At 36.1% G+C, this 24,783-nt stretch overlaps 1 protein-coding gene and 2 pseudogenes across 1 annotated transcript; 2 read left to right on the plus strand and 1 right to left on the minus strand.

The window, feature by feature from the left end:
• The first annotated feature begins 347 nt into the window (after positions 1-347).
• On the plus strand, positions 348-17,566 carry LOC139040900 (olfactory receptor 9G4-like; annotated as a pseudogene).
• A 1,621-nt stretch (positions 17,567-19,187) lies between these two features.
• Positions 19,188-20,117, minus strand: LOC139040901 (olfactory receptor 9G19-like). Its single transcript, XM_070488613.1, has one exon. The coding sequence runs from the start codon at positions 20,115-20,117 to the stop codon at positions 19,188-19,190; it is 930 nt and encodes a 309-aa protein (XP_070344714.1).
• Positions 20,118-23,617: 3,500 nt separating this feature from the next.
• On the plus strand, positions 23,618-24,692 carry LOC139040902 (olfactory receptor 9G19-like; annotated as a pseudogene).
• Positions 24,693-24,783: the final 91 nt, after the last annotated feature.

Below are 24,783 nucleotides of genomic sequence, written 5' to 3' on the forward strand. Positions count from 1 at the left end.
TAACTTTGTCACTAACTTTCTGTGCACTCTCCAGAAGCTACCTTGCTTCTAGGACAGCTTCATTTTCCTCATTTATAAAATGGATTTATAACCATTTGTGAGCAATTAAATAGGATTATTTATTAAAGTTAAAATAATATATAAATTTGTTGGCATTTATTACTATTAATCAAAATAACCAGAAATATATAGTCTCTATCGTTAGAAAATTCCCAATCAAATAAAGCATGGCTAATGCATAAACGACTAAAATGCTTGCAGAAATATAATATCCATAAGAAACAAATACATGGTTTGGTGTAGACTCAAATGAAATAAGGAAGAAAACTTCATATTGGTTTATGGCCATGAATAGTTTCATGGAGGAGGTGATCCTTGAGATTGACAGTGAAGGTAGGATTTGGACATCTAGCAATGGTGAGAAGGAAACCAGGTGGAGAGAATGGCATAAGAAGGGCATGAGGATATGACAAAGAAAGGGTCTAATTTAGCTGGGATTTTAAGAAATGTGAAGTAAAGTGGTAGGAGTTATTGATAGAAAAATAGATAGAGTCAGATTATGGCCTAATTAGTTTGTGGAGTTGGGGCATTATTCTTTCCATAGGAAGGCCAACATTTATAACCTGTAGAACTATCCAACTGCAGAGGTGGTTTTGTGTGGGATGGTCAGGAATGAAGAACAACTAGAGGTGAGGGGACCGGGTAGGATCTACTGCAATAGCCTGGGTAAGAATAATAGTGATGACTAAGCAATAATGACAATTGATATGTACTGAGTTCTTACTATGTTCCAGGGATGTTATGGACATTATCTCATTTAATTCTCCACTGCAGGTACTATTATTTAACCTACTGTTACATTTGAAGGAACTGAAACTCAAGAGTTTTAATAACTTGCTCAAGATCAAGAGCTGGTGTTCAAACCAGAGGTGTCCTCGTGCAAGACACATGCCCTTCAATGAAGCAAAGACTTGAATTACAGTCTTTCTTAGAGCTTCTGATCTTTATAAATTAAGTTTGCCAGTTTTTGCTGAGTTGGAATACATTTTTGTTTTGTTTTCTAGGGCAAGGGATCAAACCCCAAGAAGACAGGATCCAAAGAACATTATTGTTGGAAAGTGGCCCTCCCAACTTACATCAATTTACAAAGGTATTGCCCTTCCTCAGCGTCAGTCCTTCTTTGCTACCTGACCTGGATCAGGGCCCAGGAGCTAACTTTCACAGCTGAACAGAAATTATAATCTAGGAAATTTTGTTATTTAAAATTGCCTTGATTGATTAGTTCCTCTGAAACTTGTTTATAAGTAGGACAAAAATTTCTCTCAATTTTAGTAATTGCCCATCCCCCAGCACCCAATCAATGTTAATGATGCCCAAGTCATCTTGTTAGAAAGAGGATCAGTAACCATGTTGGGCCTCGGGGCCTCAGTCTCATACAGGCAAGAATAGTTTAAATTGTCATTTTGCTGTAATAGATTCTCTGAAGAATTAACTACTGATTTCTCAGGCTTCAAACTCCTATATGGTTTTTTTTGAGTCACAGAAATGTTAGAAGTGAAAACTACCTTAGAAATGATCTAAAATGAGCCCTTTCTTTGTCAAGTGAGAAAACTAATAAGTGGAGTTAGAAATTAATCTGCTCAAGGTCCTAGAGTTAGAAGCACAACCATGTTAAGAACCTGGTCCTCCTGATATTTAGGGCAATTACTCCTTGTAGGGTACCATTATACCTGCTCATAAAAAATGGAAAGAAAGAAGGACAGAAAGAGAGAAGGATATGAAGAAGAAAAGAAAGCTCAAATAGCTATACCACTAAAAGAGAATAATAAACATTTTATGATTAACTCATGACTATTCCCCAAGGACCTTCCATTAAAAAAATAATAAATAAGACAATTTTGTTCTTGTGGGATTTTAGAAATTTGTGATAGAGAAGTGCAGAATATTTCTTTGAAAAGAGAGTCAGGGCTTCCTGGTACATTCTGATGAAGTCAGTAAGGGGAAGGAAACAGTTCCGAGCACTCAGATAAAAAATGACACTTGCTTTCCTTTTCTCTACCTGGTTACATTTTTTTTTACCAACTTTTAAAACATTTTCCTTGCTTTTTGCTTTGAAATATATTAAATTGGTTTAATCCTCTGAATGGATATAACTATGCCACACACACACACACACACACACATGCACACAGAATAGAACCAATGCATGGCAGAGCAAACATTTACTAGAAAGGTCCTGAAAAGATAAAATGATAAGTTTGAATAGTTAGATATTACAATGCTAAGGGTTAATGTAAAAATTAAAAGGTTGAAATAAAAAGGCATGTGGAATTATGCAAAACAGTGCTAGGGGAACCCAGTCTTACAGTATATCTAATAATCAACTGAAAGTGAATTAAAGACTTAAATATAAGACCAGAGACATAAAAACTCCTAGAAGAGGGCCTGGCCCAGTGGCACAGTGGTTAACTTCGCACGTTCCACTTCTCTGTGGCCCGGGGTTCACCGGCTCGGATCGGGGTTGCAGACATGGCGCCACTTGGCACACCATGCTGTTGTAGGCATCCCACATATAAAGTAGAGAAAGATGGGCATGGATATTAGCTCAGGGCCAGTCTTCTTCAGTGGAAAGAGGAGGATTGGCAGCAGTTAGTTGGGGGCTAATCTTCCTCACACACACACACAAAAACTCCTGGAAGAAAACATAGGGTAAAATATCCTTGACATTGGTCTTCACAATGATTTTTGGTATGACACCAAAAGCACAGAAAACAAAAGTGAAGAACTACATCAAATTAAAAAGCTTTTGCACAGCAAAGGAAACAATCAACATATTTAAAAAGCAACCTATATATTGGGAGAAAATATTTCCAAACCATAGCTCTGCTAAGGAGTGAGTATTCAAAATATATAAGGAACTCAAACAACTAAATAGCAAAAAAGCCAAACAACCTGATTAAAAAATGGGCTAAGAAGTCAAATAGACATTTTTCCAGAGAAGACGCACAAATGGCCAACAGGCATATAAAAAGATTCTCTACATTACTAATCAACAGGGAAAAGCAAATCAAAATCACAGTGAGATATCACCCCACACCTGTTAGGATGACTACTAGTAAAAAGACAAAAGATAAATTTTGTCGATTATATGGAAAAAAGAGGACCCTTCTGCACTTTTGGTGGAAATGTAAATTGTTACAGGCATTATGGAAAACAGTCTGGAGTTTCCTCAATAAAAAGAACTACCAGCAATCCAACTTCTGAGTACATATTCAAAGAAAATTAAATTAGTATCTTGAAGAGATATCTGTGCTCCCATGTTCATTGCAGCATTTTCCACAATAGCCAGGATATGGAAATAATCTAAGTGTTCATTGATGCATGAATGGATAAAGAAACTGTGAGATATATAGTGACAATATGGATGAATCTGGAGGATATTATGCTAAGTGTAATAAGCCAGACTTAGAAAGAAAAATACTGCATGATCTCACTTATATGTAGAACCTAAAAAAGTCAAATTTAATGAAGTAGAGAGTAGAACAGTGGTTACCAGGGGCAAGGAAGGGGGGGAAATGAGAGATGTCAGCCAAAGGATATACAGTTTCTGTTATGTAGGATGAATAAGTTCTAGAAATCTAATGTATGACATGGTGACTGTAGTTAATAATACTTTATTTTATACTGGAAATTTGCTAAGAAAGTAGATCTCAAGAGCTCTCAACAGATGTGCAAAAATGATAATCTTGTGTGGAGATACATATGCTAATTAGCTTGACAATCGTAATCATTTCATTATGTATACATAAAACAAAACATCACATTGTGCACCTTACATATATACAATTTTTAATAAAATAAAATTTTAAAAAGATGTTGAATTTTATTCCTCTGTTTTTTATAATGAAAAATAGATGTAATTTGGTATCTACATTTGGTAATAGTTATACTATTTATTGTTTGGTTTGTGCTTTTATATTGAAAAATAATATACGTTCATGGTAAATATTCCAATAAGGTAGGCAAATGTATACACAATAAGAAGCGATCATCACAGTGCAGACCTCCAGTTTTCTCCTCTAACATGGATCAGTATTAATAGTTCCTATGTTTCCTTCTGGAGGATTTTTATCCATTTACAAGCGTAAACAAGAATATGTCTTTGAATACGCAGGTAAAAGGAAGAAATTGTACACACTGTTCTGAGTATTGATTTTTTTGATTTAAATGATAACTGGAGATAATTGTGTTTCAACACGTTAGCTAACTAACTCAACAAATATTATTCAAGTGCTACTTTTCTAGATTCTGTGCAGGAGGCTATGCTAAAGTAGGATGTAATACATCAGCGAGCAAAACCACACGTGGACCCAGCCTTCTCTGGGTTTAAGATTTAGGGAAGAGACAGGAAACACATATCTGCAAATGCATGTAAATTTTTCAGCATAGTAAGTGCTACAAAGTAGGGGTTCTTGGTCATGGATATTTTGAAGGATATGGATTCTACAAAAGCATTTAGAGCCACAGAACCTGGTTAACAGAAGGTACTTATTGTTGAGCACATATATGGTTACATTAAACGTGTGTTATTACTTGTACACACACAAGATGGCAAAAACTCTTCAGGAAAGGTGTCTTTTCCCTGCTAAGTGGAAGTTAAAATTTATTTTCTGGTGGTTCATGCATGGATAAATAATTACTTAAGAAAGCAAAAGTCAAACATATCATTCATAAACAATATAATTAATTATACTTCATATATTTACTAAAGATAGGCAAACCATTTTTAATTCTGTATTACACAGTTACATTAATACATGCTTGCTACTAAAAAGAGTCTAAAAGTCTGAAGAATATAGCAGAAAAATGAAAATCCCCTTCAAACTTCCCCTTCATGTTCAAGCTCTTTCAAAGTCAACACTCTTCTCATGAGATAACAACCACACTCTCCTAACTTTTTAAATAAACTTTATATTTTTAAAGCAGTTTGAGTTTCACAGTAAAATTTATTGGAAAGTACAGACATAAGTCCTATTAACAGATTTTTCTCCTTTCCATTTGCCTGCAAAAGATATTGTATTATAATATCTACTTACTTTTCCTTTTTCCATAATTAAATTATCTTCCTTGAAGGTAGGTGCTACATTTTTGTTTGTTTTTGACTTTTAACAATTGGAATGCCTGTTTAGTTGTTGGATTTTGAATATATATTTGTTTGATTTTTAAATGAGTCACCAAAACAATTTTAGTCAGGCTGGGCTAGACTAAATTACTTTTCAAGTTCTGGGGCGCATCATCTTTCTGCTAATTGGTGACTTGGAGGGGCAATTTTCTTCCTTCTTTTGGCATCATCATCGCCAAACATGGCCACCATGGTTTGGCAGAAGGGGAAGAGAGAGGATGGATGATATGGATGACTGTACATAGGATTTTATTGGGTACTTATATTCCCAGAAATAGAAATAGTGTACATCACTCTTGCTATATCCCATTGGCCAGAATGTAGTCACATGATCCTGGCTTAGCTACTAAGTGGACTGGGAAATGTAATCTTTCTGTGTGTCCAGAAGAGTGAATGGGCTTGATGAACATCTTTCCTGTCTATATTTAGTACAGGGTAAATTTCTTGAGAAGAGGGACAATTTTTTCTCTTTAAGATAAAATTAAATGGAAGGACAAACTATTACCCTACAAATGTTTGCTTACATTGATGCTATTATCACACAGTTCATAATCACTCTGCTCTGATTTGAAATTCTTTCATATGAAGAACAGTAATTCTTAATTTAGGATGTCTTCTTTCTTTTGTTGTCACAATATCAATATAAAACGTTGGTATACCCTTACTTACTTCCTTCTCTTGGCAATGTTTTCATAAGATTTTACCTAAACTTCTTCTTCTGGATATGTTCAATATGATAAAATGAGAATTGACTTTAATGTTTGGCTGACAATTCTTTTCAGCAGTCAAATTTAGAAGGTGAGAGTTCTAAGATACTCTAAAGGAAATTTCACCTAGTTTACCCTTTCTTGCCCAAATTTCTTTGGTAAGATCCATTGCAGGAAGTGTCAACATCACTCTAAAAGACTTTCATTTTGAAGGATACAAACCTGAAACCTGTAGACCAGTGGTTCTGAACCATGGACTCTACTGAAAATCTAATAGACTCTCTTGAACACATAAGCACAGAAGCAAGATTTCTCCTGAGCATTTTCAGGGGGAAATCTTGTACCCTTTGAAGCCCATCTATGTTCTTCTTGGTAAAGAATGGACCCACATTTAGAACTCCTGCTCCAGTATAGGTAGAGAAAACCATTTGGATGAAAAAAGGGGATAAAAGACCGAGTTCTAGAGCACCTACAACACACAGCATGTATTTCTAGGATTTCGGATTATACTGGTTCTGCCATGAACTCTCTTCATGGTCTTGGGCAAGTCTTTCAAGTACTCACAATCACATTAAGCAATTGCTTTGCTCTGTAGTCATAAAAACCTGAACTAGAAGCAGCACAAGGACTCTCTATGTTGTTCACTGTTGGATCTCTGGTGATTAGCACATAATTGAATAAATTGTCCATAGTCACTGTTCAATAAATGTTTGGCCTGTGGGCCAAATGGGACTTGAAATCTTTCTATTTGATTCTATTTCTGATGTGATCTAAAACAGCATCATAAAAAAAAAAGTTGGCCAAAAATAATTTCCTTTGTTCATTCACTCATCTATGAACATTGAGAATGTCCTCCTTCTACTACAATAAACTGGCCCCTGGCCCCTGGTGCCTGACACAGTTGACCAAGTGGCTCAGTCCTCTTGTATTTCCTATGTGGTCCCTAGCAATCCTAGGTGCTCTATGATGTCCTCTGCCTCTTGCCTTACATTAATTCCTGCTCCATCCTGTGCTTCAAGAGTGGGCATGCATGGATGAGCACTGGGAGGGTTGAATTCAGGAAGAGGTCCCCAATCTCATCTGGAGTTGTGGCACACTCTTTCTAAGTCACAGTATAGCAGTGACCTGTAGGATTTATATAGAATCAAATACACGGCACTTGGTCTGACATAGTATTCATTTTATTTCCAAGACTCAGTTATGAATCCTTGAGTATTCCATCAAAAGGCAATCTTCTTTATTGACAAACAAAAAAACTGTATATATTTAAGATGTACATGATGTTTTGATATACATTTCCTTTGTGAAATAATTATCACAGCCAAGCTAATTAACACATCTATCACTTCACATAGTAACCATTTTTTTGTGAAAGGTAAGAGCACTTAAGATTTACTTTCTTAGCAAGTTTCAAGTTTACAATACAGTATTGTTAACTATATTCAGCATATTCTACATTAGATCCCCAGAATTTATTCAACTTATAACTGAAAGTTTGTACCCTTAAACCAACATCTTCCTCCCCCCCCCCCCCCCCGGCGACCCCCACTGTACTCTCTGCTTCTAGCAGTTTGACTTTCTTCATTCCAGATATGAGTGAGATCCTACAGTATCTTTCTCTCTGAGTCTGGATTATTTCACTTATCAATATATCCTCTAGGGTTATTCATGTTGTCACAAATAGCAGGATTTCCTTCTTTTTTATGGCTATATACTAATGACTTAACCCATAGTCTTCTACAAATCATCTCTGCCCCCTTGCCCTTGCATTAAGTTTACACAATTAGACTCCCTTTTCCCCAGTGTTGAGTGCTGTGCAAGGAAGCTCCTTGTTCTGTGTGAAATTTGCATTTATGGGCCCAGATTTGTGTCTTTCTCTATATTCTGTGAAACGACTAGAATTAAAATAAGAACACAGCCCAAGTTCACCTATACACATACCTGTTTTAAATCCTTTAGAAAATGGGGAAGCATATGATTTATTTTAAATCACCAATAACAACAGGAGATAATTTTTTGGAGGGGTGCTAGAGAAGTTGTATTAAGGATAGCTTTCTTCTGTGATTTGCCCCCTCTTGTAAGGTTGGCCTGTGATATGAAAGAGAGCTACTAGGCTGTCTGTTTCATAGTTGCCTCCAGTGTCATCATTTCCACCATGCTTATTCCTGCCCCTGCCTCTTTATTACTGCTGTCGTTTTGAAGATCTGCTCCACACAAAGCCACCTCCACAAGGCTCCTCCACTGTGGCTCTCACTTGACAGCTGTCGCCATGTATTATGGTTCAGTTTTATTCATTTACTCCTGACCAAGTACTAGCTGTGTACTGGAAAGGAGTAAAGTTGTGTTGATGTTTTTCACTGTGGTGATTCCAATGTCGAATCCTTTGATCTGCAGCTTAAGAAATAAAGGCGTTAAAAATGCCCTAAAGAAAATGTTAGATAAAGCAACATTTTCTTAAATGAAAATATTTGGCGAGCAACGGCTATATTTTATTTCACAGATTATCTCCTTGCCATTGTTATCAGCCTGTACTCTCAGAAACACATAAAACAAGAAAACAAAAAAATCTTTGGATAATGTTGAAACATCAGTCTGCATCTGTTTTGTCAAGTTGGTACTAATATATTTGAATGTGTTTTTAAAGTAAACGAATCAGGGACATTTGGAAAAACTGCTATGCTGGTCAGCTTGAAATAAAATCTATAAAATTTCTGGGATTATAGAAAGTTGAAAAAGAGCAATTATTTGTATTCTTTTAATTTTCACTTGACAGTTCATAAGTTGCTCATATGTATAATATTGTAATCTTTAAACAGAAATAATAAAATTGATGATGGAATCATTGCCTCATTTAGATGGATTAAATGACTTTATTCAAATCATGTAGTTCAGAGGTGCGAAAATAGGAATGCAAACCAAGAACTTCTCACTCCAAAGGTTCTTACCCCATTTGTTGGGAGACAGAGTCAGTTAGGAGGTCAGAAGTAAAATTTCTACTGTAAAAGTTCTTTGGACCTAATTTATTTTTTCTTTTTGATCCTCATTTCCTGACTTACTGTGATATAAAGATTTCCTTGGCCATAGGTGGAGAAGAAACAAATATCTTTACTAAAGTCAATAAGAGGCTATTCTCCCCTAAAATTAAAGAATTATGTGCCAAAGCGTAGCAGCTGCATGACATAGGCAGAAACGGAGATGTGGATAGAAATAGACAGATAAGAAGAGAAATAGAGAAATTTCAAAAAGCTTCATATCCCTGGAAAGATTCAGAGTGAAAATGTCTACTAGGTGAAGCAATGACTGATAACAATTAGGGTTCTATGAATGTTGATATTTCTTTGGTTGCTCAATGTTGCGTTTGAACTAATGAAAAATTGGAGAATATTTCATTATGATGCATCACATTTCCTAATTTTAGTGTTATTTCTACATATAAAATACGGGACTGGGGGCTGGCTCCATCGCCGAGTGGTTAAGTTCATGCGCTCCACTGTGGCGGCCCAGGGTTAGGATCCTGGGTGCAAACATGGCACTGCTCGTCAGGCCACGTTGAGGCAGCGTCCCACATCCCACAACTGGAAGGACCTGCAACTAATGATATACAATTATGTATGGGGGGTTTGGGGAGATAAAGCAGAAAAAAAAAAAGATTGGCAACAGTTGTTAGCACAGGTGCCAATCTTTAAAAAATAGATAATTAAATAAAACTCTTTGAATCAGCTTAAAAAAATAAGTAAATAAAATAAAATATGTGACTGCACCCACATAAAAAAGCCCTAGTGTTAATAAGAAAATATATTAGTTTCCTAGAGCTGTCATAAAAGAATATCACACTGGGTCACAGAAACAACAGAAATTTATTTCTCATGGTTCTGGAGGCTAAAAAGCCAAGATTACAGTGTCAGCAGGGCTACTTTCTTCTGTGGCTTCTTTCCTTGGTTTTCAGATGGCCACTCTCTTGCTGTGTCCTCACATGATCTTTTCACTGTGCACACCTGTCTCTGTTGTGTGTCCAAATTTCCATTTCCTCTTTTTATGAAGGCACCAGTCAGGCTGGTTTAGCGTTCACTCTAACCACCTCATTTTAACTTAATCACCTCTATAAAGGCCCTATCTACAAATTCAGTCACATTCTGAGTTACTGGGCCTTAGGGCTTCAACGTATGAATTCTGGGGAGATACAGTGCACCCCACAACTTCAGGGATTGCCAGGAGTTTCTTGATGAATGAGATAAGGGAGGGTAGCCTAGAAGAGAGAGAAGAGCATATGCCAAGGAAAAAAATTATGAGTGGTATGATATATTCTAGAAAAGTCTAATTAGTAGAACTTTGAGTGTGTCATCAGACAAATTTAATGATTCTATTGCAACTTAGATTAAGAGAGTATACTCAATGAAATATTCCTAGTTTCATCTTATCCTAATTCACATATGATATCCATACTCCAAATAAACTCTGATTGAGTCAGTGGAGACTGTAGCACATATTTTTGGGATGCTCTTGGGAAGGAATCCCAAAGGGCTGTTGAGGAAATGCATACACTGGGTCCAAGAGAAAACACCAAAACATCAGAGGAGAGGAAAAAGAGTGTCACTTCCAGGAGTGTCCCTCCCTGATCAAGGGTAAGTAAGTGAGATCAGGAGCAGCTAAGTGGTTTGGACTCTCTGTGACCCCAACTGTGATTATAGTCTGACCTGGCTCTCAAAGGATTGTTGTTATGTCAAACACACATACACACACACACACACACACAACTACCCTACATAGGACTCCCACCAATTGTATATGTAACCCTTATGTAGAAATCAAAATTCAGTGTGGTAGTTATGCTGGGTCATCATATATTCATTTACACAGTAGAGAAATCAAGAGAACATAAAAGGCGGCATGCTTTTTCACTCTAGCGGTTATGGTACTCTGTGTTGTCCGAAGTACTAACGGTTTTTTACTTCTTTGTACCCATTTTCAGGTGTTAGTTGGACAAATTTTTCTCGAAATTTTAATTATTCTAGTGAAGTAAGCAGGGAACAGAACTTCTAAAGGGGAACACACAACTTGAGAAGTGTTCAATATGGAATGCTTAGCATGATTGGCTCTGACATTTTCTGTGTCTTTTATTTCACATTCACATTTTCATTGCAGTTTATTTCAAATGCAGAACAGATTTTAGTCTATCTTGAAGGTTATGAGTTTAATAATTATGAGTCCTCTCTTTATGTACTCTTCCTTCCTATTAGTAATAACTACACTGAGTCAGGAAAGTCCACGTGAGAGTAGATTAGTCCTGAATAGTTTGAACTAGGTTAGTAGTAGACAATACTTTGGGAAAAATAGGTTCAAGATAAAAAGGTAATTATCCATTTATTTATTCTGTAAATATCATTCAGTGCGAATTAGTTATTAGAAATGTTCTATATACTGAGATACAGCACTAAACAAAACAAAAAATCTCTTTGCTCCATGGTTAATGCATTCTGGTAGGCAAAAGTGGACAATAAACTTAATAGACAGGAGTTAGACAATGGCAATAGGTCTGGGGAAAAATAGGGCAGAGAGTGAGTAGAAAAAGGAGGATGGGAATTGTTGGTCGGAAGAGGGCATGGAATTTAGAATAGTGATGAGGATGCGTATAAGTCAGAAAACGACATTAAATAAGACTTAAATAAGATGAGAGTGTGAGCCTGGCAAATATCTGGGGGATAGTTTGGCAGCCAGAGGAATAATCAGTTCCAAAATCTTTGATGCTGGGGAAAGGCTTGCATTTTTGAGAAACAGTGAGAAATTCAGCAAAGTTGGAGCAGAATGAATCAAAGGGTGAATCTTAGGAGATACCGAGCTATAGGTAAGGGAGGGCTATCTCTTGGAGGAACTTTGGCACATTGTATTGAATTTGACTTTACCTTAGAATAAATTGCAAGGATTTAGGGTGGTTTAAAGAACCGGCTGAAAGTGACTTGCCTTATTATATTTTTCTGTGAAGGAAAAATACACTGACTGATATATTGAAAATACGCTATAGAGGGACAAGTGTGTAGACCAGTTATAAGGCTATCATAACATTCTTGGCAAAACATAATGATATTTTAGATCAGAGTGGAAGCAGATGAACTGGTGAGAAGTGCTTAGTTTCAGGATATGTTTTATAGGTATGGATGCCAGGATCGCTTGGAAGATTGAAGAGGAGATAAAAGAGAAAGTGGATAGGTTGTTTCCTAATTTGTCTCATGGGAAACTGGAAGAATAGATTTATTACCTGATACAAGAAATGAGCAGATTGATCAAATTTGGGGAGTGAATATTAGGAATTCAGCCCAAACATGCAAAGTTTGAGACATTTATGACTCAGCTCTTATAATTATAGAATGCTAGCACAGAAAATAAACTTAGGTAACTTTTAGAGGTAGAATTTTTAATTGAGAATCATAATGATAAAACCTATGGATAGATTTCTGGGGATTTTTGAACACTCTAAAATTGTGTGTACTTATACATATGTGCAGTTTGGAGGTTGGGGACAAGAATCATTGCCTCTATCACATTCTTTAAAAAGTCTATGATCCCCAAAATTTAAAAGCCATTAAAATAAAGAAACAAAGGAGTACTGTTGTTAGAGAATGTACACAAGTTCACACGATTGATTTTTAGGGAAACAAGAATCAACATGCAAATATTAAATGAAAAGAAAAATGTTCTTGTCTTTGGTAGATTCCATCTCTCTTTTCAACTAAGATGATGATATTTCCCCATGTATCCAAGGATATATGTATATATAAGGATTGTTACTCTATTCTAACACCCCATATCGTTGTAGATGATGTTTCTATTTTTATCTTTATTATGGGTTTTATATCACATGTTAACTTGGTGTCATAGAAGGTGGCTACTGGAAAAGGATCGACCAATTTTTCATGTGTATGAAATTACGTTCCAAAGAGGACCTTTGATACTCTTAAATGCACCCTGGTGATTAGTATCAGGCTGCACCTCTATCACGATTATCCTCGATTCAAGGCCAGTGACCTATGCACTTCTAAGCCTGCCACTTATTTATCAAATTGCATGCGAGTAGGTGACAAAAATATTAACTTTCAGGATTTTAGAAAGATTCTGAAGGACACCACGCTTCTGGATTAAATTATTTCCTTGTAGAAAAGTGGCTTTATTTATTTTTTCCTCAAGCTCAGATTTTATAAATAAATCAGGTATTACTTATTCTTCTGAGAATAAAAATAGTTAACATCAGTTACATATATTTTCTGGACATACTCTGTGTGACGCATTTGATCTACATAGCACTGACATTTTTCTTACCTTATAAAGGTAAATGAATGTGGGCTGAATGTTGTTAAAGACTTTCCCAAGATTGCAGAGCTACCAATGGGTAGAATCATGATTTGAGCACAGGTGCCATTTAAATTGTGCAATTATGTAAGTGTGCCTATGCCAGACCTGTCTCCTCTCAACTGGGCTTGCTCATAGGTTTGTGTTTAGCAGTTAGCTCAGCTGGGGGCTGGATGATGAAGAATGGACCCACTAACATGTCTTGGGGCCAGCTTGCTTTCGGCTGGGGTCACAAACAGAGAGCAAGCAGATGTCTCATTATGCAGCAAGCTAACCGAGGATTATGTACGTTGTGGTGGCAGGATTCCAAAAGTGAGAAGAGAAGTGTGCAAAGACTTTTGAGACCAAGGCTTAGGCATCTGTATGGCAATGCATATGCTGTAAACTCTTGGCCTAAACAAACAAGAAAATGGTAGACTCCATGGGTAAAACAATAAAATCTACTTTTGAAATCAAGAAATCAGTAAAGAGTTGTAGCCTTTCTTTTGCTATACCTCTCATACATTATTGGTTTGTGGTTAATTTAACTCTTTCTCTTTCAAATATTAGATATTTCATTCAAAATATAATGTGATGTGGTTGTGATAAAATTATGTTTCACACAGAAGTTAGAATGGTGACTATATCATTCTCTTAACTAAATGTTCTAAAGCTCTCATCAAATTGATTTATCCACTCCTTCCAAGACTTTGTAGTTTCTTGTTTAAAAATAGAGAGGGGATGCTTTCATTACCAACTGGTACTTTGAAAGGATCTTATCTTTAACAGTTTTCTACTATTTTGAAGTTAAGTTATTATATAAATACACATTACTGGCTAGAAGAGAGGTCGAGACTGAAAATCTTTGAGTCTTGTCTATCAAGATAAGGTCCGGATTTATACAATCCCTAGCAATTCTATCTAGAAGTTTGAACGACTCTCTTTCCTGCCTTTACCCTCTGGTAAAGCTCTCTCAGCAAGTAATAGAGAATTGAAGATTTCAGAATGATTCCAGTTAAGAGGCGACTTTTCCTCCCCTTCAATCCATTCTCTGATCTGAAGCAAAAATAAACTTTAAAAAGGTAAATCTGATGATGTTACTTCCTCATAATATCAATGGCTTCCATTTTTGTTGGTTTGAAGGACAAAATGCTTAATATGGCCTTCCATAAGTCCTGTGAGCTAACTCTTGTGGCTCATCCCTGGTTCTCCTCTCCATCCTAATCTTCATTTAACCTCTTCAGCTCCTTGAACTCGGCAGACTCTCTCAAGGGAGAGTTCTGTTATATGGTGTGTCTTCTCACAGAACTGCTATCCCTTCTCTCATTATGGTGACAATGGGATGGCATCGGGCTCATTTTTCAGGTCTCATTTAAGATATTTTCTTCAGAGAAGAATTTGAGCTTAGGCTAGAAATTTTTAATTATCAGCTATTTGCCTCTTTAGAGGGTAACAGTAGAGGAGTAGTATTTGACTCTGTCCTGATATTTCATTTTTCCCCAAAGTATATTGTATTAAGAATGAACTTAGTAAGTACCAGATATGTTTCCTCGTATAGATAAGTGATAACATAGCAGAGAAAGTTCATAATAACTACCAAGATGGTGGCTGTAACCCATGATTTTATACATTATCAGTATAAAAAACATACATTTTTGCCAAGATAAGTCTATTCAATCTCCATCATATTCTGAAAAAAGTTGTGTTGTACAAATGTATAACAGCATAGCACCATAACTGTGAAGCTCACAGGATGTGTTAGAATATTATGGGAAATCAACATCTGAGTAATATATAGTCTCGTTGAAGTCCTAAATAGATGTGAACAAGTGGTGAGAGAGAGGATTATAAAGGTAAGTTAGAGTCCGTTTATAGAACCTTGTGTGCATGCCTAAAGCATCTGTCCTTTGTGTGCTAATGAGAAAAGATTCATTATATACTAGTACAAAAATGAAATGGTCTTCAGGACTCCAAGCTTCATTTACCACTGTGTCATCAACAAAGTCACATCCTCTCTGAACACCCTCACCTACATTTGAAAGATTAAGATACCTCATCAACTAATAAGTGGGAACAGTAGAACTTGAGGTAGAAAACTTGAATTTGCCTTCTAGTTACAACATTGACTCTGGCTTAGCTCAAAGATAAATGTCTTAAACATGGAAGTAAATCACAATCCTGTTGGTTTTAGCCTTCTCAGACTTCCTTTATACCTAGGGGGAAGGTCGGCCCTAATCCTGTGATGTTTGAAATTAGATACCTCCTTTTAGCTTCTCTCTGACAGGTCTGGAACTTCAACTTTGAAAGATTCATGATGTCTCAATATATCCTTGACACTAAACAATTGGTTCTTCCTAATGTTCAGCATCTACTATATGAAAAATGCCCTCAGCAATGTATGTAACTCTCATATAAACTAGAGAATAGTGCAAAAAACAGTAATGTTTAAAAAAATATTTTTTAAAGCTCTTTTTTAATAGGCAAGGAAATTCAGTAGTCACAGGATTATAGGATTGTCTTAGCCAGGAGAATAAGAGAGAAAACAATTCACCTATAAAAGACATAAATGACTTAACAGTGGGAGCATATATCCTTGATAAAGATAATCCTGGGTTAAAATACCAGCTTTGCTGTAGACTAATTATGTGATGTTGAAAATATGTCTTAAACTTAATGAGGATCATGATAGTACTTGCCTTATAAAGTGTGGAAAGTGTTGAGTTAAGTATAGGACTCAGGATACCATCTGTACTCAGTAGTAATATATGCATTTTTCTATTTGTACTAATATTAGCAGTAGTAGCACAGTATATGGGTTTTTGTATAACTACCAACACAATGCCTGACATAAATTCTCAATAATACATGAAGGATACTCAAATTCATTGAACACTCATTACAAACCCAACATCAGGATCGGGGTTTTAATACATAGATTATTTACTCAATTAGACAACCTGTCAGGGAGCTTCATTTTTCTCATCTGTTTGAGAAGACTACGGGACTTGTCATGCATTAAACAATTAGTAAGCAAAAGTCCTAATTCCAAAATCAGATTATACTCCAAATGCAGTGGTTCCCAAGTCAAAATCTGAAATTATATCATGCTGGGGGCTGGCCCCATGGCCGAGTGGTTAAGTTCATGTGCCCCGCTGTAGGTGGCCCAGTGTTTCGTTGGTTCGGATCCTGGGCGCGGACATGGCACTGCTCATCAAACCACACTGAGGCAGCGTCCCACATGCCACAACTAGAAGGACTCACAACGAAGAATACAGAACTATGTACTGGGGAGCTTTGGGGAGAAAAAGGAAAAAAATAAAATCTTGAAATTATATCATTCTGGATAATAATGGATAAAATACATAAGCCTCTACTAATTGTTGACTTAATTGATACCTTTGTTTATTTCTTCCAATAGAATAATACTAAATGTATTTTTTCTAATAATCTTTATCAGGCTTTCTCCTCTGTTGATATTAAAGTTGGAAATCGCACCATCCTGACTGAATTGATCTTGGTGAGCTTCTCAGCAAACCCCCACGGCAGCTGATTCGTTTGGAATATTTCTGATGCTCTACTTGACAAGCTTGTCAGGGAACATGACCCTGGTTATCTTAATCTGAATTGATTCCCGCCTGCACATGCCTATGTAGTTTTTTATTGGCAATCTGTCTTTTCTGGGTTTCAGGTATACCTCTGTGTATACTCCCCAAATCCTGGCTGTTTGTGTCTCAGAAGATAAATGCATTTCCTTGGCTGGATGTGGAGCCCAGTTTTTACTTTCCTGTGCTGTAACCTACACTGAGTGCTATTTCCTAGCAGCCATGGCCTATAATCGCCATGTGACCATCTGTGACCCATTACTTTATTCTAGTATGATGTCCCATTCTCTCTGTACTGGACGCACTGCTGGCTCCTATGTAGGAGGGTTCTTGAATGTCATAGCCTATCCTACTAAGAATTTATGCCTGAGTTTCTGTGGTAAAAATATCATTGACCACTTCTTCTTTGATGCACCACCATTGGTAAAAATATCTTTTGCAGAAACTCATGTCTATGAAAATGTCCGACTGGGTGTGATGGGCTTCACAGTCCACCATAGCATTCTTACCATCCTGATTTCTTATTTCAACACACTTCTGGAAATCCTAAGGTTACGAACAGCCTCAGGAAGCCACAAGGCCTTCTCCACCTAATCTTGGTCATGCTTTTCTATGGATCCTTGCTCTTCATGTATTCAAGGCCAAGTTCCACCTACTTCCTGGAGAAAGACAAAGTGGCTTCCCTGTTCTACACTGTGGTCAGCCCATTGCTCAACCTTCTCATCAATAACCTGAGAAACAAAGATGGCAAATAGGTCTTCTGGAAAGTAATGCAGACCATAAACCCACAGAGATGAAGGTTATCTTTCTGCAGAATGCTCTAAAATTATTTTCCAAACATTTGCTTATACACATATTTGAAAACACCACAATATTTCAGGTAAATTCAACAGACCATACTTAAAACTATGAACCATTGAAGAAACCACTCTTAACTGTTTATTATGATTTTGCTATAATTACATATTTTAAACCTACAATGTTGTGTTATTTAATGTCCCCCAGTATGAATACTTTGCAGTACTTGATTTTTTTAAATTTTATCCTCTTGATTGTCTTTGGGAGGTTTGGAAAGAGAAAAGAAGAACTGGATGGCTTTTGTGCGTATAGTTTGACAATAAAACTTTGTTGTGTGGAGAAAATATTCAAAATGGTTAAAATGGTGTAAATTTGCTCAAGATTTTTCAAATATTTCTTCATAAAACATTCCCTGCAAATTCCTTCATAAAGCTCTAATTGAGTACATAGAAAGTATCTTTGTAAACCTCCTGCATTCAATATCAATTTACTATTAGGCAAAATCTTTAAGAGTTGTTTAGATTACCAAATAAAACACCAGAAAAATAAAAAACAAAACAAACACTTTCCTAAGGCCATAGAGAAAGATGTGTCTTTAGGATTGTATATTACCATAAAAGAGTGATCTCTTCTACATAGAATGAGTACTCTGCCATCCTGGTTCTCATTCCATAACCCTATGAAACAAAATAACATCAAGAGGATAAAACTGGAACAAACAAATCAACAAGCAAAAACCCACTATATTCTAGACTCAGTGCTCCTTTTGCCACCCCCCCACCAGAAGATTTTAAGTATGAAGAAACTTAAAGCTCAATATTCAGTATGTGGCAGGTTTAGTTGATATTTTTTTTAATACTTTTTATAACAACACTGCAAATTAAGGATCATTAGTTGCACTTGACAAGTGATTAGTTTGAGCCTAAGAATTTAGAAGTTTGTTACTCAAAGATTATAGCTATTGTAATGAGCCCATTTATAAAATGCACAAATTTAAATTTTAGAACAAATAGTTATAGCCATTTCACCATTTGTATTAACTCAACATTTGTCACCTTTCTTTTCATCTGCACTTCTTATCTAACACATCAATGCCCTCTCTTTTTTCATCACAAAACTCGTAATATTTCTTATTGTTTTACTACTACAGAAGCTCTGTGGGTATGGGGCAAGAAGGATTTGGGGTGTATTGCACAAGCCTCAAGAATCCAAATACATTTTCTTCACAGTCCCATAATGCCCATTATGTACAGAAACAAAACTGGGTCAATCTCAAGGTAGATAGTTAAGTAAAATGTAAGCCTTTGAGATCCCATAAGTAATATATACACTTCTATTTTGCAATAAACCCTGATGCTGCTTTAAAAACTATGTTAATATAAAATTGAATCTAAACTACACAGTATAGATTATAGTTTGATCACTAAAACAAAACAAATACAAAGAAGTAAAATCTCTTTCATTGGATTTTTGTAAAGAGAAAAAAAAAAAGTATTTTTCAATCCAGTTCCCCAACTTCCCATGGAAGGAGTTTAGTTTCACTGATCACTGATTTCAGTAATTCACGTCAGTTTAGACTTAAGATTGTGTTAACCTGAAAAGTTTCCTCACGGCGTCTTTCACATCTTTATTCCTCAGACTGTAAATCATGGGGTTCAACATGGGGAACACCACAGTATAAAATGTAGAAACCATTTTGTCCCTCTCAAGGGAATAGCTGGAACTTGGACGAGAGTAGCTGTAGAGAATGGTGCCATAGTATAACGTGACAGAAATCAGGTGGGAGGAGCATGTGGAGAAGGCTTTGAGGCGGCCCTGGGTGGAGCGGATCCTCAAGATGGCGCCAATGATGAAGAGGTAGGAGGCCAGTATGAGCACTGCAGGTGCAATGGCATTGGAGGCCAGGACGAAGTACAGCACAGCCTGGTAGCTCTCTTTCACATCACAGGACAACTTCACCAGGGGTGGGACATCACAGAAAAAATCATCAATGACATTGTCACCACAATAGTCCATTGTGAACGTGTTGCTTGTGAGTAGTATTGCACTGACAAAACCTCCAGTATAGGAATACATAACCAAACAGATGCACAATCTCCTTGACATGGCCTGAGCATAAAGCAGGGGGTTGGAAATGGCCACATAGCGGTCATAAGCCATGGTAGCCAATAAATAACACTCACTATACCCAAGCCCAGCAGAAAAGAAGAACTGAGCTGCACAGCCAGCAAAGGAGATGTTTTTGTCTTCAGAAATGCAGGTCGCTAGGATCTTTGGGGTGTAGACCGAAGAAAACCAGAGATCTAGAAAAGACAGGTTCCCAATGAAAAAGTACATGGGAGTGTGCAGCCTGGAGTCATTACAGATCAACATTATGAGTGTGGTATTTCCTACCACAGTCACAGAATACACACCAAGGAACACCACAAACAGGACGAGCTGCATCACAGGGTCTGTTGTGAAGCCCACCAGGATGAACTCTGTCACTGTCTGATTGCTTCTTTCCATGCCTATAGGGAATCTCATCTAAAAGAAGATAAAATGAGATTTCAGATTGAATCGCTGTACTGAATATACAGAAGATATGCTAAATAAACAACATTATATCACTGGTAACTCTTGAAGTCTAAGATCCAGCAATGCCACTGCTTGTTTTAGAAAAAGTTTTCATTTTCCCATGAACACCTCAGAATTTACAATTATAAGTTGTTAATAGATAAACTTAGCTACATATAAATTCTTGAGTTTATATGAGCATGCATTGAATTTGACCGCATCAAACAGAATGCGGTTAGGAGTTCTCTGCCAACGGGAGCTAGGGGAGAGGTTTTTGTAGAGAAGTGGAAGCAAAGCAAGTAAATTAATGGATTGGCTCTGGCTTATGCAGTTGCCTTATTTGGGAAAACCCAGCTGGCTGTTTGTGACTGGTTGTTCTTAAGTTTTGTTTTCTCAGATTCAAGTGCATTGACTGTGTTTTAGGTTCTGGTTTGCTGACATAGGCTATGAAGGTATAAGATCCATCTCAGTGTAATGGCCTCCTTTTTAATGACTTTAATAATATTAAATTCCAAGTTTCCAAAGCTGCTGATTACGTTTTCCTTTAGGAACAAACGTTTCACTAAAGGGAAGATGAACTTATAATTTCTATTTTCTTGCACTTTGGTCTTCTTTATCATGTCAATTTGCTGTTTTGCTAAAGGTGTGACTTCTTAGCTTCAAAAGTTATGTATTTATATCTGAAAAATTGGACTCACCCATTTTTTTAAAGAATGAAGTATTTTTCTATCAGTGCTTTCTTCTGTTGGGACATCCTATAGCTACTATAAATTCATATCTCATAATAGTATTTATAGGGATAAGAAAATACTCAGGAGATTATAAGGAAAAAAGAGGATATATACAGAGCTTTGGAAAAAATATGTACAAAAGATGATATGTAATGATGGGATTATGAAGTACATAGGATTCACTGTATTTTATACATATAATACAGTAAAAATGTAATATATTACAATATCCTAAGAGTCAATTTTGAATGTAAATAATATACATACTTACACTACATAAATAATGTAGTACTAGAAACTTATACTTTATTTAATTTTTATTGCTTTTGTTGGTTTTATTATTAATGAATTTAACCTTAACAAGAACAATTATGCAAAAAATGTGTGTCTTAGGATATGAAGATAAAGCCTCTAACATGTGAATTAAGCAACTCACCTAAAATTCTGAGCAAGACCATCACTTCAACTGAATTCAAATATGCCTGTCCCAGAATCATTTGTATCAGTTTCTGCATCCCCATGGGGGTAGACCCCTACGACCCTCAGGATTTCAGAGTTTGGGAAATAACTTAAATAGCAATTAAAGAAAATTAAATGTTGACAAATTGGTTGTTATTTAATAAGATGAGGAAAATTTTTTTAAGGCTACGAATCCCTGGTGAAAATGTAATTAGCTATAATTTGCATTCTCATTCTTTCTTGAGTTATGTAGATGCTAAAATAAAGACGTGTGCACATAAAGTCCATATACTATACATATATATATATATATTCATATGCTTAAATCTGTATATTAAAGCACGTAAGTTGAATGATACTGATATTTTTGTTATATATTGAAGACTTTTCCTTTGTCCCTCTAAAACGACAGAAACTTATTCCTTCACAGTTCTGCAGGTCAGAAGTACAACTCAATATAACTGGGCCAAATTCAAAGTGTTACCAGGGTCATACTCCAGAGGCTACAGCGGAGATTTTATTTCTTGCCTCCTCTGGCTTCTTGTGGCTATTGACATTCTTTGCAGTTATATCTCCTCAATCTCTGCTTCTGAGCTTCCACTTCCTCATCCACTTGTGTCTATAGTTAAATCTCCCTCTGCCTCCATAATATAAAGATACATAGATATATATACATATTTTTCAGTTATTTTATTGAGGTCATAATGGTTTATAACATTGTGTAATTTCAGTTGTACATTGTTATTTATGTTTCTGTATAGACTGCATCATGCTCACAACCAATAGTCTAATTCTTATCTGTCACCATATATTTGTGCCCCTTTACTCTTGTCACACACCCACTGACCCCCTTCTCCTCTTGTAACCACTAATCTGTTCTCTTTATTCATGTGCTTCTTTAACTTCCAAATGTGAATGAAATCATGTACTGTTTGTCTTTCTCAATCTGGCTTATTCCCCTTAACACAATACTCTCGAGATCCATCCATGTTGTTGCAAATGGGATGATTTTGTCTTTTTTATGGCTGAGTAGTATCCCCTTGCATATATATATATATATATATATATATATATATATATATATATATATATATGGCATTTTCTTTATCCATTTGTCAGTTGATGGGCCCTTGGATTGCTTCCATGTCTTGGCTATTGTGAATAATTCTGCAATGAATGTAGGGGTGTCTAAGGCTCTTTTAATTGTTGATTTCAAGTTCTTTGGATAAGGCATGGGAAAAAAGAAAAAAAAAAGCAAATGGGACTACATCAGACTAAAGAATTTCTTCAAGGCAAAGGAAACTAGGAACAAAATTAAAAGACAACCCACCAACTGGGAGAAAATATTTGCAAATCATATTTCCAACAAGGGGTTAATTTCCATAATATATAAAGAACTCATAAACTCAACAACAACAAAAACAAACAATTCAGTATAAAAATGGGTAGAGGATATGAGCAGACATATAAGGATATTTTTATTGCATTTAGGGCTCACGCTGATAATCTACCCAACTTAACATAATAGTTCTTTTCTCATATAACGTAACATTCAGAGATTTCAGGAATTAGAACATGGATATCTACTGGGGCCATTATTCAACCTGTTATCTTCCCCGAAACAATTTAGTTTTTCCAATTTAGTCTTATTTTGTTTGCTTTTTGCTTAGTTTTGTTTTTTTTTTTGCCATTGATTCTATAGTAAAGTCAACCAGATTGTGAACACAATTATCAATTGATTAATATTTTCACGTTCTTTGAGGGTAAATTTGAGGGTCAAACAAGTAGCTATGTTCTCAAATTCCTATTATCTAACTAGATCTATTATTTTATTACTTATTCAAGTTAGACATTTTCTTCTTTATGCAAAAGTGTGTTCTTGGTTTTGTGGACAAAAAGTTGAATAAAATATAGCTATTATCTTCCCATAAATTACAGTAAAATGCACCTCCAAGGATATTCAAAATTATGGTTAGAATATTATGTGTGCTTTTTCATATAATTCTCTGGTAAAGGACAAAAAGATTCAAACATATAAAGAGAAATCATTGCATCCTTTCAAATTCCCTTTTTTATATCTTGTACAATTTCCACAGTCACTCTAAGTGCAAACAGAAGAGAAGATACATAAATCAACCCCTCCAAAATGTTTAAGAATATAAGGTTACACACACTGTGTTTGTGTATAATTCTTGATCTCTCAGGCAACATAGAATAATTTCCCACTTATCCAGCAAGGATGATACCCAAATAAGCATAACCATGTCTCAAAATTTACAAAGTAACTGCATCAGTTGGGATTTTCAATGATCTACAATGGCAAATGATGAGGTGCTGATATACTGAGATCTTAAATCATACATATTTATTTCTCTTTTCACAGCGAGGACCCATAGAAATGCCAAATCAGTGGATGAACAAAATTTCACCAAAGTAAAAGAGTTCATACTTTCGTGCTTCACAGCAGACTTGTAGTTATAGAAAGTACTCTTTTTCATTTTCCTCATCGTTTATGTCATCGGTCTCTTGGGGAATATTACTTTGATTTCTCTGATCTATGCTGATTCTTGACTCCACACACCCGTGTATTTCTTCACTGGAAACTTGTCGTTCCTGGATCTCTGGTGTCCTTCTCTCTATACCCCTAAAATCCTGATGACCTGCATCTCTGCAGACAAAAGCATCTCCTTTGCTGGTTGTCTGGCTCAGTTCTTCTTTTCAGCCAATCTGTGGTGTAGTGAGGCTTACCTGTTGGCTGCCATGGCTTATGACCATTTTGTGGCCATCTCTAACCCCTTGCTTTATTCCAAGGCCTTGTCCCCAAGGTTATGTACAGTCTTGTTGCAACTTCATATGTCAGTGGCTTTATTAACTCAGTAATCATCACCAGCAAAACATTTACCCTGAGCTTCTGTGGCAAGAAGATCACTGATGATTTTTTCCGTGATCTGCTCCCTTTGGAAAGTTTGCCTGTAATATGAAGTATAGCTACCAGGCTGTATTTTATACTTGCCTCCAATGTCATCACTCTCATCATGCTTATTCTTGCCTCCTACCTTTTCATCATTGCTGCCATCTCAAAGATCCACTCCCCCTAAGGCCGCCTAAAGGCCTTCTCCACTTGTAGCTCTCACTTGACAGCTCTCACCTTGTACTACAGTTCCATCCTCTTCATTTACTCCTGACTAAGTGCTAGCTATGTATTGAAAAGGGATAAAAGGCATTGATGTTCTATACTGTGGTGTTTCCAAGGTTGAATCCCTTGATCTATAGCTTAAGAAATAAATATTTTAAAAACACCCTGGATAAAATGTTAGATAGAGAAAAGTTTTCTTAAATAAAAATACTTGGTAAACAATGGCTGTATTTTATTTTTGAGAATATCTCCCTGTCATTGTCACTGTCCTGTACTCTCAGAAATACATAAT

Source organism: Equus asinus, chromosome 17 (assembly GCF_041296235.1).
Source record: "Equus asinus isolate D_3611 breed Donkey chromosome 17, EquAss-T2T_v2, whole genome shotgun sequence".
Taxonomy (NCBI): domain Eukaryota; kingdom Metazoa; phylum Chordata; class Mammalia; order Perissodactyla; family Equidae; genus Equus; species Equus asinus.